This window comes from Orycteropus afer, unplaced genomic scaffold (assembly GCF_000298275.1).
Source record: "Orycteropus afer afer isolate SDZICR_OR568_19922 unplaced genomic scaffold, OryAfe1.0 scaffold00043, whole genome shotgun sequence".
Lineage (NCBI taxonomy): Eukaryota > Metazoa > Chordata > Mammalia > Tubulidentata > Orycteropodidae > Orycteropus > Orycteropus afer.
Genome location: NW_006921630.1, coordinates 16243588 through 16262527, shown reverse-complemented (window position 1 = coordinate 16262527; position 18940 = coordinate 16243588). Strand labels below are relative to the sequence as shown.

At 36.9% G+C, this 18940-nt stretch overlaps 1 protein-coding gene across 1 annotated transcript in view; it reads right to left on the bottom strand.

The window, feature by feature from the left end:
- The window catches only part of HMCN1 (hemicentin 1), a 691072-nt gene that overhangs the window by 153338 nt on the left and 518794 nt on the right, over positions 1–18940 (bottom strand). The window contains exons 54-62 of the mRNA XM_007937695.2: positions 17596–17709; positions 13222–13409; positions 11204–11300; positions 3778–3939; positions 2955–3068; positions 2638–2840; positions 2281–2362; positions 2044–2175; positions 1313–1462 (exon numbers count right to left, since the gene is read on the bottom strand). Of these exons, the coding sequence (XP_007935886.1) occupies positions 1313–1462; positions 2044–2175; positions 2281–2362; positions 2638–2840; positions 2955–3068; positions 3778–3939; positions 11204–11300; positions 13222–13409; positions 17596–17709 (1242 nt within the window). The remainder of the gene's footprint in view (positions 1–1312; positions 1463–2043; positions 2176–2280; positions 2363–2637; positions 2841–2954; positions 3069–3777; positions 3940–11203; positions 11301–13221; positions 13410–17595; positions 17710–18940) is intronic.

Below are 18940 nucleotides of genomic sequence, written 5' to 3'. Positions count from 1 at the left end.
GAAGTAGATTGCCCAACCTTCCTTCCGAGGAGTGGCTGGTGGGTTTGAACTGCCAGCCTTCTGGTTAGCAGTCAAATGCTTTAGGCACTACACCACCAGAGCTCCCACAGTGGTAATTACATCTACCAAATTCAGAGTATTAAAGAAGTCAAATCAAGAAGAATGTTAATAGGAGCCATCGTTTACTAAGCATCTTATATATGATAAGCACTAGACTTTATGAAGTCTGAAATAGAAATTACATATACATATATATGTATAATATATGAAATACATATAATTTGTATTCTAAAGACATCATAAAGTACATATAAATCCTAGCAATATGTTTGGTCATAACACATACACTATAAATGGCATTACTATCATTAATATGGTAAGCATAATTGAACATGCACTTTCCAACACTATATCTCTAATAAGTAAATATTTTTTTTCTCTTTTGTTTCTGAAATCTCAAAGCATTCAATCATTACATAGAAAATACAACTGATTCATATAAACTTATTTTAATTTCACTCTTGTTTTCAATATTTTGACATCAGCTTTAGCAGAACAGTAAATATTATAATTACGTTATAGGTTCTGAAATACTTTTCATGATAGCCATAATAAAATTATTAAAAACAAGCATTTCAACTTACTTTCCAGTTTAAATAATGGGTCAAAGTTATTATCCAAGGTTTATTGAAAATTGAAAGTATCTAAATTCTTCCCACAATGCTGAATATTTGGCTGGAACGGAGCAGTCACTCACTAAATACTTGTTGGATGACTGAATATTCCTTATTCTCATCCCAAAAGAGTATAAGATTTATGTTTATTTGAAATTTATCTAATCCCCTAGCTATGGTTAGAACAAACTACAAAATCTTTATGAATTAAATCTTACTTATCTATTTCCAGGGGTAGGAGGGGAGGGGTAGAAACACTGCAAAAAAAAAAAAAAAAGAAATGGAAAAAAAATCTTATCTATATAAATAAGAATAGTTGTACAGGGATAGAGTCAAATAAATTATGGTATTTTAAAATCAATAAATATAGTTAGATAGCATTTAGGTTATAGAAAGTAATAATTTAGTAAACATGGACAAAAATAGAGATCACTAAATTTCCATTGTTCTTTTTCCACATGTCCATTTCCATGAAAATAGAATCTACTGGTAAATGTAGGAAAGAAAATTGACAATACTTTTTTATTGATTTAAAGATCTTTGTGTTATCAAATATCTCTTTAAAGGTAGGCTTATTTTTAATTATAAACAGAATATAACAAAGAAATTGAAGGTAGATCTTAGTGTACTCCACATACCTTGAATTGAAAGAATGTAATTTTTCTGTGCCTTTCCCTCCATATTTGATGCAATGCATGTATAGTTTCCACTGTCTGAAAACTGAGACCGGGCAATTTGGAGTTTGCCACCTCCAGACAAAATATGAACTTCAAGTGAGCCAGAATTTTCTGTATTCACAAACAAAACAGAACAAAACAGACATAAGCTTTTATTTTATATCTCTACAATTCATTATAAAAACATCTTGCTTTATATAAGAAATATATTTCTTACAAGTTCTTCCACTGTATATTTATTTTAAATGAATCTTTTTCAATAAAGGACATAAAGGAAAATACTTTTTTATAAAATGAATAATTATTCCATTTTTCAGTTTATATTTCAGGACATGAAGTTTTATTCAAAGGAGCTCTGCTGGCACAGTTGTTAAACACTCAGCTGGAAACCTAAAGGTCAGTGGTTTCAACGCAATAGCCACTCCACAGGACAGATATGTAGCAGACTGGCTCACCTGAAGAGTACATACAGCCTTGGAAATGCTATATGGCAGTTCTACTCTGTTCTATAGGGTCGCTATGAGTTGAAATGGACTCAAGGGCAACAGGTTTGGTTTGGTTTGGATAAATTTTTCTTCTAGGGAACACAACCATGAGCATAATACTGAAAATGTGTTAGTTTATAAATCTAGTTAATTAAGAAGAAAAGAAACAACCACCAAAAAAAAAAAAAAAAAGCAAAACCTCATTACCTATTGGTTTGTGGTTTTTTAACCATACTATTGTGGGAGGAGGGATCCCAGTGGCATCACATGTTAAAGTCACAGGATTGCTGATCGTTTCAACAATTACTTCTTCTTCTGGCCCTTCGATACTGGGTGGAACTATAAAAAGAAGAAAATCATGTGTCCTCATTAAGCTAATTAAGACAATTTCTTTCATTTGCATATCTAGGGGAAAGAAGAGTTGTATTAGAGGCAGATGCTCACCATATACATTGAGGTGGAAATTTTTATCATCTCGTCCTGCTATATTTATAGCTCTACATACATACTGGCCTGTGTCAGACACCTAAAAGAAAAAGATACTATTGTATGTGCTCCATTATGTTATAGATGACCAATCACACTGTTCCAGTGTAGACGAAATCATCAGTCATCTTATGTTCAAATGCCCCAGTTCTTACTGCCTTCTTCAATCCTTCCATTTTTTTTTTTTTAAGAAAAGAAGATCAATGGCATTGAAGACTTAATTTTTCCCTAAATATTATTTTCGCTATAGTAAAGGGACTATCTCTTGCACCATCCCACAAAGGAATGACACAGAAACAAGAATCAAAGATGTACCTCAGCTTTCTTGATGTGCAGCATTTGTCCATCTACCCAAATCTCCAAGTGAGTAGACTCTGTTATCATCCGCCCATTCTTATACCAGGTGATGACTGGAGGTGGAATAGCATTTGACTCACACTCCAATGACACCGAAGTTCCTTCTCTTACATTAATCACAGAAAGAGATTCACTGCCATGATCTTTAATGCTTGGGGGTACTGAGGGAAAGAAACAAGAACGGAAGGATTTTTTTTTTCTTTTTCATTAATGTCCTTGATAGAAGTATCTAATATCAGTTTAAAAATGAAATAATGAGGAGAGTAAAAACACACCATAAACAGTCAGGGAAACTTTTTTCTTGCTTTCACCAGCTTGGTTGATAGCTATACAAGTATATTCACCACCATCAGATACCTTGGCCCGAATAATCTGTAAAGTTCGACCACCTATAATACAAATTGAAGAGTGATATAGAGGCTGTTCTGTTTAAGATAAACAGCAAAATATGTTCTTTCACTTGGAGTAAAATGGATATATAAGAGTTTCATATTTAAAATGGAAGAATTAAATCAGTTTTATGTGATCCTTGCTTTGCAGTTGATTCTACTTCCTTACAAAGGAAGAAATTCACAGGATTTTTCTTGCCAGTAACCAAACATGGACCATAGAACTATTTGTCACAGCTTCTAGTGAGCAAATAGTAACCGTACTTAGACAAGATATGTCAAAATGCATTTTCTGGCTTGAAAATCTATCTATCCATCCACCCTCAAAGAACTTTAGTTTTGATTAAAAACAGCAAGAGAATTTATTCAATGCAAGAGATATTTATCAACCTACTACTCCCATAGAATTAACAAGCAGTTCTGTTCCTAAATCTCATAATTAGTTGAAGGGGATCTTTGTTATTGTGCTTTCCCACTAAAATTACAAAAGTCTACAACCCTTATCTTAATGGCTTTAAATGAGTAAAGAGGGGCATTTAATGGGAACAAGTAAATGGACTAAGACAAAAGTTTGGAAGAGACTAAGATGAAATGTCTGTCATTTATATTAAAGAAAAATGAGAGTATTTATTAGAATATTATTATATTATATGATCCCATCCCATCTCAAATCATATTAAAGAACTTTTAAGAATAATACATTCCTTACCAGGCACAATGAGAGCATTTGTGTTTGGGTTGATGGGTTGTTCATTCTTGAGCCAGCTGAGATCAGGAGGTGGAAAACCAGAGACTTCACAGGTCAAAGAAATGAAATTATTCACCACAACAGTCACATTTTCAGGGTTAGGACCAATAACACTTGGAGGCACTACAATAGTAAACGTAGTAAAAGTAAAATATGATGTTATCATTCTAATTTATAAATATAAGTCAAAGCACTGTACTCCATTAAAGCACTGAATCAATGATATCATTAATACACTATGAATTACTCTATAGGCTTCCACAAATATCTAAAACTTGGATGATGAAAACCAATCTAGTTGTCTTTCTGGTTAGAATCCCTTAATGCCTTCATCACATTCATTCCCAGAAGTTTTATTTTTCCCAGTTGAGAGAGAGTATCAGAATTTTCAAATACAGATTGTGATAGTTGGAGCTGTGTGTCAACTTGGCTGGACCCCAGTTCTGTGTGGTTGTTCCCATGATGGGATCAGATGACTGTGTTCTGAGTGGCCAGTCTGCCCAAGGGAGTTTCCCTAGGGGTGTGGCCTGCTTCCAAGATATCCAGGGACATCCTGGGAAGAGCCACATTCTTTGAGGGATTGGAACCCTGGTGTGTGGACTACAGACTTCCATGAGTGAGCAGCCCACTGCTCGGCCTGGAGATCTTGGATTCGTCCTTTGTTGGAGTTAACAACCAGTGTACTGCCTGCCAGCCTTGAATCTCTCGGCCCCCTACGCTTACAGAAGCTAAAGCGGCCGCCAGCCCATCTCCTCCAGAGACTTGGACTTGTCGGCTTCTATACGCTTGTGAGCTATTTTCCTAAGATAAATTTCTCTCTCTCTCTCTCTCTAAATATATATATACACTTTTCTGGTTTTTGTGTTTCTCTAGAGAACCCAATCTAACACACAGATATTCTGTATTTTATTTGTAAAACAGTTGGCAATTCCTTACATGGTTTTGTCAATACTCAGACCTTTTATTAAGAATATTTGAATAGTACTACATTTAATATTATACCTTTATTTAAAGTCTTTCTTCCTTTTTAAACCAACTAAAGAGTATTTAGAAATTTAATACTAGGCCACCTATCAAATAATACAGATTATATTTTTCAATAAAGTAGACTGATAACTTTTGAGATGAAAAGAAAATTTAAGAAATGAACAACAGCGTTGAGTTTCTTGTTCAAAATAAAAAAATAATTCAGAAAGCAAAAGTAGTGCTGAGAGAAAAACTGGAGTAAAAAATAATATTTTTAATGCAATATCATTTATATATTAAAATACATGCATATGAATCAATACATATTTCATAAGAAAACATGCAAATGGAAGTAAAAATATATCATTTGAATAGTTGCTAATGAAGGGGGAGTAGAAAAGCAGGTAAGGAAGGGCATTAAAAATGAATGAATAAATGCATGAATGAATAATAAAAGAAGACATGAGTCTTGCTTAGACTAATGAAGATAATGAGACATGAACTAAGAAATGAAGTTAATACAGTATTTTGTTATATTCAGACTGAGGTCTTAAAATAACATCAACAAGAAAAATAGAACATGAAAAAACCAAAAGTCTTTTTTCCTTTAAATATTATGATTGATTTTTTTAATCAATTAATTAATTATAACATTCTCCATTTATCAAACATTTATTGAATAGCTACTATATGCTAGACATTATGGTAGGTGCTGAGGATGCAAGGTGAAAAACATTTAGACAATACTGAGATTTAATGATCTGATTGCCAGACACAGAATTAAATACAACAGTTAATGTTTTGAGTGCTTATGCTGTGACAGGCACTGGTCTAAACACTTCACATATATCATGTCTTTGATGCCTCCTACAACCTTCTATATTAGAAACAATTCTCATCCATATGTAATAGAAGAGGAAATTGAGGTATAGAGAGGTTTAGTATTTGCCTAAGAGTACAAAGTTTGGTTACTGGAAGATACAGATTTGGAAATGAAGCAGTCTGGTTCTAGAGTTCTTTTTCTTAGTCACTGTTCTACACTATCTAGTAATTACAAGTGACAACAGGACACCTAATCTAGTTTGGAGATAAGGGAAACTTCCTGGAGGAAGTGCATTTAAGATGAGACTTGAAATACGAACAATTCTTAGCTAAATTGAAGAGAAACACAGGATGTGGCTACCATAACAATGATACAACATATGCAAAAGTCCAGATGGGGAAAAGAACATAAAATCTAGAAGGTTAGTAGAGTTTGAAGAGTAAGGGATGGGGCAGGGGGAGGACTCAGAACTAAACATACAAGATTTTATGGGATCTTCTGTAATCTGTGTGAGAGATCATGGTAGGTGGCACAGATTACAGCAAAAGCCTCCTAAGTAATTTTTTTTTTTTTTTTAATTGTGATTTGGGTGAAAGTTTACAGTGCCAATTCACTTTCCATACAGCAGTTCGCATACACTTTGTCTCATGACATTGACTACAATTTACCACAATTCAACAGCTCCCCTCCTACTTCCTTCCCATAGTTACCCCCTCCTGTGTCCTTCCCTCCATGCCCTCCTGCCTCCTGAGCTGTCTCCCCAAGCATTCTCCCACGATTGTTCTCTCCAAGAAGTGTATCTACCTAGTATAAATGTTCATCTCATATGCCTGTCTTTTGTTTGGCTGGAAACCACAGGTGTGGGTTCACTTCCAGACCTGAAGGGCAGCTAAAAAGCCTCCTAAGTAATTTTTTTAAAATTATTTTTTGATCAAACCACTTTTTTTCTTTCCCTTTGCCTTTAGAACGTATGTCTACATTCTGAGTGATGCCCAGGAGGGTTGAGGCAGGAGAAGAAGTTAGGAATGATGTTCAGGTTTCTGGCTTGAAAAAGTGGTTTGTGGTGCTTTCCTTACTGAGACAGAGATCATTGGAGGAGTAATATATTTTAGGGAAAAGGTAAGGAGCTCAGTTTTATACATGTTGTTTTAGGGTGACTATTAGGCATTTATGCCAATAAAAAGATATTTGGATAGAGTCTGGGACTCTTGGGAGGGCCCTTGATGGAGTTAAAATTTTTGGAAACTATTTGCAAATGGACAGTAAAATTTGGAGAGCATGATATCATGTAGAGACCTAGCTCTAGAGATCTGAGAACTGCAAAGTATAATGGGTGAGTAGAGAAAAAAAGAACTAGCAAAGAGAAGAAGAGACAGGAAAGACAGAATATACACAAAGGATGTGGTGTCCCAGAAACCAAAGGAAAATAATTTTTCAAAAGGGTAGGGCCAAGAATGCAAAATGCTTGGAAAGATGGAGTCAAATAGATATAGCCTGAAAGTGCCCATTGGACTTATTAACAAAGATGTCATTTGGTGAACTCAGTGACAGTGTCAGTGGAATTGTAGAGGTGGAATACAGAAAACTATGGTGGGAGGACTGAGTGAAAAGCCAGGAAATAAGAGACTATACACATACTGCTATTAGAGAAGTTTGCCTTGAAATGAGGGAGAAAGATAAGGAGTAGTTGGAGAGGAATGTTAAGTTTAAGGAAGTTTTTTTTTTTTTTTTAAACATAGGAGAGACTATTAAATGTATCCACTGGTGGGAAGTCTCTGGCCAATAGTAAGGATTTCAACTATCCATTATACAAACACCAAATGTTGCTAGATGTCAATACTTGCATACATATGACATCAAAAAAGAATGTTAATGGAATTCACTCCCATGGTTTAACTTTCAGCCAAATAACAGACAGTTCTACGAGGTGAACAATTACACCAGGGAGGTACACTCCTTAGAACAGTCAACCATGGGAGATCATAAGGGCAGTATTTGCACAGGGAGATATCTCAGAGGACTGGAAGGCATAGGAAAGAAGAGTAAAGGGAAAAGGTAACCACAGGGTGGAAGTGGGAATAGAGCTATTATGTTATGGGGATTGCAATCAATGTCATTAAACAAAATGTGTATGAACTACTAAATGGAAAACGAATTTGCTCTCTAAAATGTCAATGAAGTCACAAAAAAAGTTAAAAGAAAAAATAAAGATGTCCATGATGCTATGAAACTTTAAATTTCATCTATTTCTAAAATGAGCTAGAATTTTATGTATGTATGACATATGTAAAAGAAATCTTTTATAATCATTATTTATAATTGCCAATATTCTAGAAGCAGCTGTACCCTAATGAAAAACAAAACAATTTGGTAGACATACAACTGTTTTTTTAGCAACAAAACAGGATTTATGGAGTGTTTAGCATATATCAAGAATTTCATTTTGATGAAGTTTGATGAATAAATTAGGTGGAAGGGTGGTCTTCAGGAATTTTTTAACTTCATAAAGTGACTTTTCCTCCTCTGTGAGTATATTAGGTACTGTAGGATGTAACTCTACATAAATTCTGGACTTGAGGAAAGAGAGCGGTTCCACTGAGGATTGATGGATTAATTTTCATGAGTGTAAGACCTATATTTGGCTCTAATGTCATATAAATTTGTAATCTTTAGGATTTCAAATTTTGAGTTTGCTTTCAAATATGTAGGAGTAATGACATTCTCTTAAGGGACTGCTAAGGGGCAAGGAGGCTGCATCTTCTGGCCTCCTCTAATCCCCCAAGAGGAAAACAGAATCACCATCAGCCACCCAAGGCCCAAGACCTATTCCTGCAATATGCTCCCTCCCTCTAGCCCTTTCCCCAATCCTGACACCAACCATTCTTCCTGCAGCACCTACCCTCTCTGTGCTGGGTTTGATAACTTGCTGCAGTGGCCACACAGCACTCACAGATTATGGGGTTTATTGGAGAAGCACCAGGCTACAATTCAAGTTCAGGAAAAATGCCCACTGCCTCTCAGCCAACAGTCTTTCTCAGTCTCTCTCCCAGCAATGTGTTTCTCTCAGTGTCTCTCTCTCAGCAGCATGTGGCTCTCAGGAGCACACTTCTCTCAGCAGCACATCCTTCTCAGACAGCAGTCAGAATGACTCCTTCTGCCTTTAGGAGGCCTCCTTTTGAGCCTGGCAGAGTGGCCAAACTAGCCAATTATAACATCAGAATTCTAATACCTGAGAGAAGCAAACTTCCCAGAACATTGCTTTGTGTCACCCGCACCAGAAATACCCCAAGTGGATAACTTTAACAATCAGGAGCTCCTCAGTTGCTCATGGCAAATTCCACCATGGAGTTTACAAAGGCTTATGGCTCGAAAAGCCATATCAGGTAATTTACTACACCACAGGCCACCCCCTGGCTTTTCTAGCCATTATCCCCTTTATACTTCAAAAATTAACATCCCCTTCACCGTCAATTTAAGAATAACCACACCCATGAAAGTGTGTAAGCCAGTCACTTCATGCCTTTATCTTCCCCAGCCAATTCCTAATTTGCCCATCCCTATCAAACCAGTACTCTGAGGACATAAGCATGGTCCTTTCTCTTTGGAGAATCTTCTGTTCTACTTGGAAACTTCAGGCATCTAGATCCATAAACAGGCAAAGTCCAGCCCAGTGCAAGCAGCTTCAAGTTGCAGCAACTTAACACCAGCTCAGTGTCAAACATCTTCCTCTTCATTTGGTTGGGTTCTGGTCAGGTCAGCCCTAGCCATTCCAGCTAGGTCATGGGTACCAGCTGCCAAGTTTGGGAGTCACACTCTTCCCTTCACTTTAGACCAGCCAGCACATTCTCTCACATCCTCAGTCCTCAGGGATTATTTCAATGCCCATAGGCTCACAACTCATTGCACTTCAGACCAGCCAACCCTTCCTCTCATCACCAGCCTCTGTGGCCTAGGTCAAAGAAACTCAGCCTGTTTCTTCTTTGCTGCACCTCCCCCCATTTCCACTCAAGTGGACCCAGGTGGTCACAAGTGAGTAATATACAAGCCTACTGCTCACTGGCTTCCTTTAACTTTCAGTCCTAGAAGGGGTTTCTCTCATGGACCATGACTTTCCTGCCCTGATGCACCCAAAGCCTATCTGCTTGCTTGAAGAAGTTTTTTTGTTTTTTTTTTTTCCTGTAGGTCTTATCTTCAAATGCAGATCTCCTGTTCTCTTAGTAGTTCTGGTTAGGACTCAGGTTTTCTACCTAAGCCCCTAATACTCTACACAAAGGGCTTGAAACAAAAGCCTGTGTTTTTTTCTGGGCAAATTCTATTTCCTCTTTTAACATATCCAATCAAGTATCAGCTGAAGGCGGACTTACACGCTCTCTGTTATCCACACCCCATAATCACATCTAATGTACAAGCAGGTAAGAGAACATTCAATAGCCTTAGTATATTCAGATAAACACATAATCCAAAACACATAATCCTTTTTAAGACATTCCTGGTTCATCACTTCACTTTGATTACCATCCCATTCTATGTATATGGCCTTGGGCCTTTGGCTGGGTGTAACCAAAAGCACTTGCCTCTAAATCAATTATCTCCTTTAAAAGGTAACAACAACCAAAGTAACCACCTAATAATCCAAAGTTTCACTTCCCAGGCCTCTTCCTTCTTTCTTTTATGAAGTCCCATTCTTCTGTAAGTCACTTCTAGGAGCCACTGCAACAAATCCCACTTCTGACACCAACTGCTAAGGGGGCAAGGAGGTCACATCTTTTGACCTCCTCTAATCACCCGAGAGGAAGAGAGAATCACCCTCAGCAGCCCAAGGCCTATTTCTGCAAGGCCAGACATGCTGCCTCCCTCCAGCCCTTTCCCCAACCCTGACACCAACTGTTCTTCCTGCAGCACCTACCCGCTCTCTGCTGGGTTTGATAATTTGCCGCAGTGGCCAAACAGAACTCACAGATTATGAGGTTTTTTAGGAAAGCACCAGGCTATAATTTAAGTTCAGGAAAAATGCCCACTGTCTCTCAGCCAACAGTCTCTCTAAGTCTATCTCCCAGCAATGTGTGTCTCTCGGTGTCTCCTTCTCGAAATTGTGTGTCTCTCAGGAACATGTTTCTCTCAGCAGCACATCCTTCTCAGCCAGCAGTCAGAGGGACTCCTTTTGCCTCTAAGACGGCTCCTTTTGAGCCTGGCAGAGTGGCCAAACTGACCAATCATAACATCAGTATTCCAAACACCTGAGAGAGAGCGAACTTCCTAGAACATTGCTTTGTGCCACCCACAACAGAAATACCCCAGGTGGATAACTTTAACAATCAGGAGCTCCTCAGTTGCTCACAACAAATTCCACCATGGAGTTTACAAAGACTTATGGCTAGAAAAGCCATACCAGGTAATTTACTACACCACAAGGACTGAAATAACATAAAATTGGGCATTCTAGAAGATTTGTACTTTATAAATCCTACTAGCTAAGACGGAAAGGCACTACACATTGTCCAACTTAAAAAGTACGAAATAAGCCTACATAATCTAAAACATGGGTTTTCTGCTTTCTCATGAGTACTATGACAGATGTTTTTGGAACTGAGTTCTTACCATGAACATTGAGATTAAAATATTTTTTGGCACTTCCAGCTGTGTTCTCCGCGACACACACGTACCTGCCAATATCTGTTATTTGAGTATTTAGAATCTAAGAGAAAAATGGAGAAATTCGAACTGACATTTTTAATCAAGCAATTTGTCATAATTTTCATCAATTTGTAGGATTAGGAACACAACACATACAATGTATATTCTTCCTAGTTAGTATCAGATGAACATAAAATATTTCATACATAATAGTGTTGATGTTGACATTTATAGATCAGGCCAATCAAATAACTATTTATAAAGATTTCCAATCAGAAAGAGCAGTTTTAAAGATAGCTGTGGTAGACTGACTACAAAGGTATCTCAAATTATTCCCTCACATCCCTATCCACAGCCCTTGTAATATGACTTAAGTTCTACCCAACAAGATGTGAAGTAAAGATATGAAATCTATGTTGGTCTTGTCCCTGGTTTTGACCATATAATGTGACAGAAGTGACACTAAAGAAACCCTAAGGAGACATATGCCCTTTCTACCTTGTTACTAACCAGGAGAGTCTGCTGGTAGATGAAAGATCATATGGGACAGAATCATCCCAGTTTTGCAATTGAGGACATAGATATGAGAGAGAGCCAGGTAAGATCAGCAGATCCACAGCTCTCTGCAGTCACAGGAGTAAGGCTAGCTGAGACCAGAAACCTTGTCAGCTAAATAAACACTTCTTGTTTTAATTAATTAAATCTTGGGGTGGTTTGGTTCACACAGAAATTGTTAACTAATATAGCAATTATATTTTTCTTTATTACTATGCCTAAATTTCTATCCATCTATATATTCCTTTGGCCCTAGGAACAGAGACATTTAAGTGTTTTGGTAGAGGTAATATGCTCAGCAAGCAGAAATATGCATGTTTAGAAACTACTTTGAGGAATCATGGTTAAGTATAGGCAATAAACTTTATTCTTCTTATATGAAAAACTCTATGAGATGTGTCTAGTATTAGATATACTGAGAGTTATGCTTACATTTTTGGGCTAGTAGAATATTATTTATAGTGTTCAAGAAGTAGTTAATTAAGTTATATGCTAACAAAATGTTGTTGTTGTTATGTGCCGTCGAGTCGGCCCCGACTCATAGCGACCCCTCCTTGGGTTTCCGAGGCAGTATCACTACGGAAGTAGGATTGCCCAACCTTCCTTCCGAGGAGTGGCTGGTGGGTTTGAACCGCCAGCCTTCTGGTTAGCAGTCAAGTGCTTTAGCCACTATGCTACCAGAGCTCCCACTAACAAAACAGTTGATGTTATATCTATAACTTTCTTTTAGGACCTTTGAAAATAAAAATATAGACATGTTTATTAGTGAACAGCAATCCAGGATATTTATGTGGTTTCACTGCTACTTATTATTATTAACCATTTGCCAATATAAAACAAATTTTAATCTACAAGGAACCACCTAAATTTTACCACAAGAAATATACAATGCAAAGATTGTATAAGTAATTTGCTTATAATTTGGGTTTATCACATGGATCATGTTATGTAGTAAATTTAAGCGTGTGTGTCAGGGGGAGCCCTAGTGGCAAAATGGTTAAGCACTCACCTGCTAATCCCAAAACTGGCATTTCAAACCCACCAGCCACTCCATGGGAGAAAGACACAGCAGTCTGCTTCCATAAGGATTATAGCCTTGGAAACCCTATGGCAGTTCTACTCTGTCTTATAGGGTCACTATGAGTCTGAATCTACTCAATAGCAATAGATCCGTGTGTGTGTACAAATGCATGTATGCATATGTGACACAATTTCTGAAAATATTCACACAAAACTTTTAGCAATGTTTGCCTTGGGTAGTGGGAATAGGGTAAATGAGAAAAAAGAATTTTATCTACCTTGGATGGTTACATGTTTTTATAAATACAATGTTGATAAACCAATAAAAATTATTGTCAAAGTGAAAAAAAAAATAAAGTACAAAGTCCAATAGCTTTTAAAAAAAAAAATTCAATTTTTGCTTTTACCTGCAGAATTCTTCCATTAGATAAAAATTTGTGATGGCCGTCTTCTAGCAAAGGCTGTCCATCTTTTAGCCAGGAATTCCTCGGAGCAGGGGTGCCACTGGATAAACACTCCATCAGTATACTCTTGTTCACCAGCACGGTGACCTCTTCAGGGAGATCACTATTTGCTCCTTTGATAACTGGTGGCACTAATAAATAATTGCAAAGACATATTGATGGAAAATGTGTTCTCCAAATTATTCTAGTTTTCTGGTAGTTTTAAAAAGTTTGGCATAATAGTAGCAAAACAGCTTGAAGGAGAGATCCATAATCTTCAGTGACATTTTATGCTATTTAATTAGGTCGGCAATAAAAATTACTCAATTTGACATTTTTTTTTCTCTTTCTGTTCTTCAACTACCTTTGACTAACCCTTACCATAGGTTTATTCCAATTTAGCTTAATCACAGTTTTCCCTAATGTATCTTATCCTGCTTCCAGTGTGCCTGTAGATTTTCAAGCATACATACAAATAGCATTTTCACATAGGAATAAAATGCTATTTATGTCTATTTTTGCCTATTTGATCATCTAGTACAGACTGAAAAAGCAGATCTTTTAAACTGTACATGTTCAGATTTGGTATCATTTTCAAGGAATTCTTTGGGCTATGAAAAGTTTGTTTCCCAGCATCAGTATCAATGGCAACAGCATCAGTATCAATTAGAAATGTATATTCTCATCCTCACCAAAATAAGGATCCTAAGAGAGGGCCGATAAATCTGTGTTTTAACAAGCTTTCCAGCCTATCCTTATGCACATTAAAGTGTGAGAAGTCTTGCTCTATATTTTTCTACACAAATTCATCCTCATTTACAATATTACTGTAAAATACAGGTATATGGCTACCTTATAATAGATCAGTCAGTTATGAGAAGTCACATTTGCACAGAATTTTTAAAAATAGAAAAGCTAAGTAAGGAAGGAATGCATGTCTTGGCTTCTTTTGTAAATGAAGAAATCATTTTCAAAGGAAATAGTCATTTTGTATTTTGTTTTGAAAGCTTGGTTATTTTATGATTTATTCCTTAAGATGTATTGTACCTTAAGCAATCAGTAAAGACTGAATGTTTAATGTAGTAGATACAGTATTGTGATAATTGGGCCTATCAAAATCTAAACTGAAAATCTGTAAGGAAAATAATTAAGGACATAATAGGATTGCAATGTTATTTTGTATGTATGTTTTTCATTAAATTTATATAGTTTTTAATATACATTGAGGAGCTCTGGTGGCACAGTGCCTAAGGCATTCGACTGTTAACCAGAAGGCTGGTGGTTCAAATCCACAAGCCATTCTGGAGAAGGAAGATGGGGTCATCTACTTCTAAAAAGATACACATTCCAAAATTGAGTATACATTAAATAATGTAAGATATATAACTGGAACTATATATAGTTAAATAATACATTTGAATTTCTGATTAAATGATACTATGACTACCTGATACTGTAAAAACTAATTAAATGAAATATTGAGACATAAAGACTTAATGCTCTCCTAACTTTTGACTGGAGCTGAAACAGAAAGAGGTACTAGTAGCTGTGGTGGCATAGTGCCTAAGGCACTTGACTGTTAACCAGAAGGCTGGTTGTTCAAATCCACCAGCCACTCCTTAGAAGGAAGACTGGGCAAACCACTTCCATAGAGATACCACCTCAGAAACCCAAGGAGGGGTCACTATGAGTCCGACCAACTCGATGGTAATGAGTTCTGGTTTCTTTTCTTTTCTTTTTTTTCCCCAAGAGGTACCCTACTGGTTCAGCATCTGATATGTAGTGGCCTCCACAGCAGCTCTTTGCTCTGATCTCTTCCTCCTCTAACCTATTGCATTAACTAAAAAAACTAAAACAAACAAAGAAACAACAAACACTCAGCTGACATGGAATCCGTGTCAACTCATGAAAATCCCATGTGTTGCAGAGTAGAACTGCACTCGATAAGGATTTCATGGCTGTGACTTTTTGGAAGTAGATCACCAGCCCTTTCTTAGAAGGTGCCTTGTAAGAATCAACATACAGTTTTCAAGTAAATTTTGAACTCTAGTATTTTCTATTTTCCACATCTTGTAGGTCTTCCTTTATAAGCTACTCTTCATTTGTTCTGAGAAATCCAGTCCTTCCACTCCTCTCTCTTTATAATCAGCCCATCATTCTTCTTCCAGCCTTCCTCTCTCTCCCTTCCCTTTTTTATTCTCTTTCACCCTCTAGTGCTACCACAATGCACATTCCCTCTCAGAAGACCACATCTATTTTCTCTCCCTCTGCCCCCAGGTAACTGAGTGTGACTTCAGAATGCACTGACTCAGAGTCGAATGGCTCCAACCTCAACAGCTGATTGTCTGTTATGTTCCTGACAGTGGCAAAAGCCCATATCCCATCCCCATCACTCTTTCTTACTCTCATATTTAATGGATAGGACTGAGTACTTTGATATGAGTTCTTTTATATCCCTTCTTACTGGTCTAAAATTTATCTTTACTCCTCTTAGTTTCTTTCTTTCATTTTTCACTTCTAGGACCTTATTTCATCAGTAACTCCCTCCTCCCTCCACAAACACACTGAAACTTCAATTTTTCCAATTCTGTTCAATCATTTCCTTTGCTGTATAGGTAAACTGAAATATCTCTTCAAATATCTCTGTTCAATCCCAATAAGCTATTTATCCCAAACTCTATTCCACCTTTTTCCTGTCTGTGAAATGTTTTAAGAACACTATATTTGTTTCTTCTATTTCATGATCACTTGCTCAATATCTATCCTTTTTTTCTGTCTTTGCACTATACCATATTACCTAAAATGATCATTTCAATTTCACCAATGCTTTTTTAGTTTTAAACCCAAATGACCTTTTTCTCAGTTTTTAAACTTGCCCAATCTTCTTTCTGATGAGAGGCTGGTGGGTTTGAACCACCAGCCTGCTGGTTAGCAGTCAAATGCCTTGGGCACTGTGGCACTTGAGCTCCTCAATCCTTGATAACCTTTTCTCTACCTTGATCTGCAACATTGTAGTTTATTGGTTCTCATTAACTCCTCAGATCGTTTTTCCTTTTACTTCATTTTTTTTCATTTTTCTACTTATAAATGATCCCACACTGATTTTCTTTTGACTTTTTTGCTGTTATTTAATAACCCTCTTTTGGAAATCTCAAGACATCCAATGCTATTTGATTGTAAATGATTCTCAAATATATACTCTAAGTCCAGTTCTGTCCCCTATGGTGTAGTTCCAAATTTCCAACAGCTCATTCAAGATTTAAAAAAGAATCCTGGTACCAGGTCAAATTCAACAAATCCAAAACAAAATTCACTTTCTCCCTTCCCAAATCTGGTCCTTTTCCAAAGCCTTCTATCTTTATTATATGATATGAAGTATTATACTCTCAGAGTATAAAATGGCATTGAGATTATTATCCCAGGTGTATAACAGGATTTTAATCACCTGGAATAAAAATCTGTGTCATTTTATACTCTGAGAGTATATTTCTATTATGTAATCACTTCCTCTGTGAAATCTTTCATACTGACTACTTCCTATACATTCCCACAGCCACTTCTTTAGCTCAACCTCTTTTAATGGAAGCTTCTATTTGCTTCTGCTGTTAGAAACATCACCCCTCTTTTCCCTTGAAGGACACTTCTACTTTCAGTTCAGGCATTCACAACAGTAGGTATAGAAACTAGGTTTTATCAATCAGAATATTACAATATCTTGGCTACTGTAATTGGTTCAGATATGATATGTGACTCATGCTTGGCCAATTAAAGTTATGGAAATTCAGTTCTAGGAATCAACTGTAAATACTGGGCAAGAAAACCTTTCATTTGGCATATATAAACCTACAACTGTTGTTGTTGTTGTTGTTTGCCGTCGAGTCGGCCCCGACTCATAGCGACCCCTCCTTGGGTTTCCAAGGCAGTATAACTACGGAAGTAGGATTGCCCAACCTTCCTTCCGAGGAGTGGCTGGTGGGTTTGAACCGCCAGCCTTCTGGTGAGCAGTCAAGTGCCTTAGGCACTATGCTACCAGAGCTCCTACAACTGCTAGGGGCCATATTGCCACCCAATGGGATACCTACCTGAGGGTGAAGCTAAAACAGAAAATCAAAGCCAAGAGAAAAGCAAAGACTGGTTTTGACCACAGAAGTCAGACATGACTAAAGCCAACTCTACCATTAGATTTTAAATCAAGACAACTAACTCCTTGTGTGAACTATCAGTTTCTAATGATTTTTGTAGCTCTAAATTGTTTGGTGCAACATCTTGCAAACATTAACTCCTCAGAAATATTTTTTAGTAAAGGAACGCAAAATAAACTAAGGAAAACATGCTCACAGAGTACACGGACGTCATACTGAAGGGAATCTTCTCCAGCTTCATTCACAGCCACACATGTATATCTTCCAGCATCTTCAACTTTAGCCCGAGGAATCTGCAACACTCGTCCTCCTGAAAATACATTAGAAGATATTCACTTCTCTAAATCTTAGAATGAACACTGGTCATAAGCAGAAATACAATTATGCAGGTCTAATGTGTCATTGGAGCACATACCATGAATACATTACTTACATGCTATGATTGGGAAGGAAGGAAGACTGGGCAATCTATTTCCGTAGTGATATTGCCTCAGAAACCCAAGGAGGGGTCTCTATGAGTCGGGGCCGACTTGATGGCACATAACAACAACAACAACAACAACAACGACTTCCTTAAATTTTCTTTTAAGCTTCCTACTTTTCGAATGGTTTAGTTTTAATCCCAGATACCGCTTTTATAACAATCACTGCTTAATAAAGTTATTTAATTGATGGATCACATCACATCAGATATGAATAGCTAGTGTAGATTTTCCTAGAGAAGAAATTACATACTATGTTCTTCATTGTACTCCATGTGAAATGTTACTATGCAGTGACTTTCTTGCTTTTACAGCTCTGAACACATTTAACAGAAGTTTACCATTTCTGTGACTACTGGTTTGAGGAAGAAATAGCCAGGTATGCAAAAGACATTAAAAATACTGTTATACATATACTTTAAAAAGGATAACTGTATTTAAACATGTATATACATATATACACCCCCCAAAAAAAATTTACTGCCATTGAATCAGTTCAACTCATAGTGACCCCTCCTTGGGTTTCTGAGGTGGTATCACTACAGAAATAGATTGCCCAGTCTTCCTTCTGAGGAGCGGCTGGTGGGTTTGAACCACCGGCCTTCTGGTTAGCAGTCAAATGCCTTAGGCACTAGGTTATAAACGTTGATACAATTTCAAACTTAAATAAAAGTTGCAAGAACTGTAAAAATAGCTCATCCATACTGACCAATCATCTATGTATTTCACTTCATTTGCTGTACCATGTCTGTGTATCTATCTGTGGCATGTAATCATTTCCTCAGTGAGATCTTTCATACTGACTACTTTCTACCACAATATATTTCTAATGCCACTTCTTTAGCACAATCCCTTTTAATGGAAGCATCTACTTGTTCTTGCTGCTAGTAAAATCATCTTTCTTTTCCCTTGAAGGAACATTTCTTCCATATATATATTGTTGTTGTTGTTGTTGTTATGTGCCGTTGAGTTGGCCCCGACTCATAGCGACCCCTCCTTGGGTTTTCGAGGCAGTATCACTACGGAAGTAGGATTGCCCAACCTTCCTTCCAAGGAGTG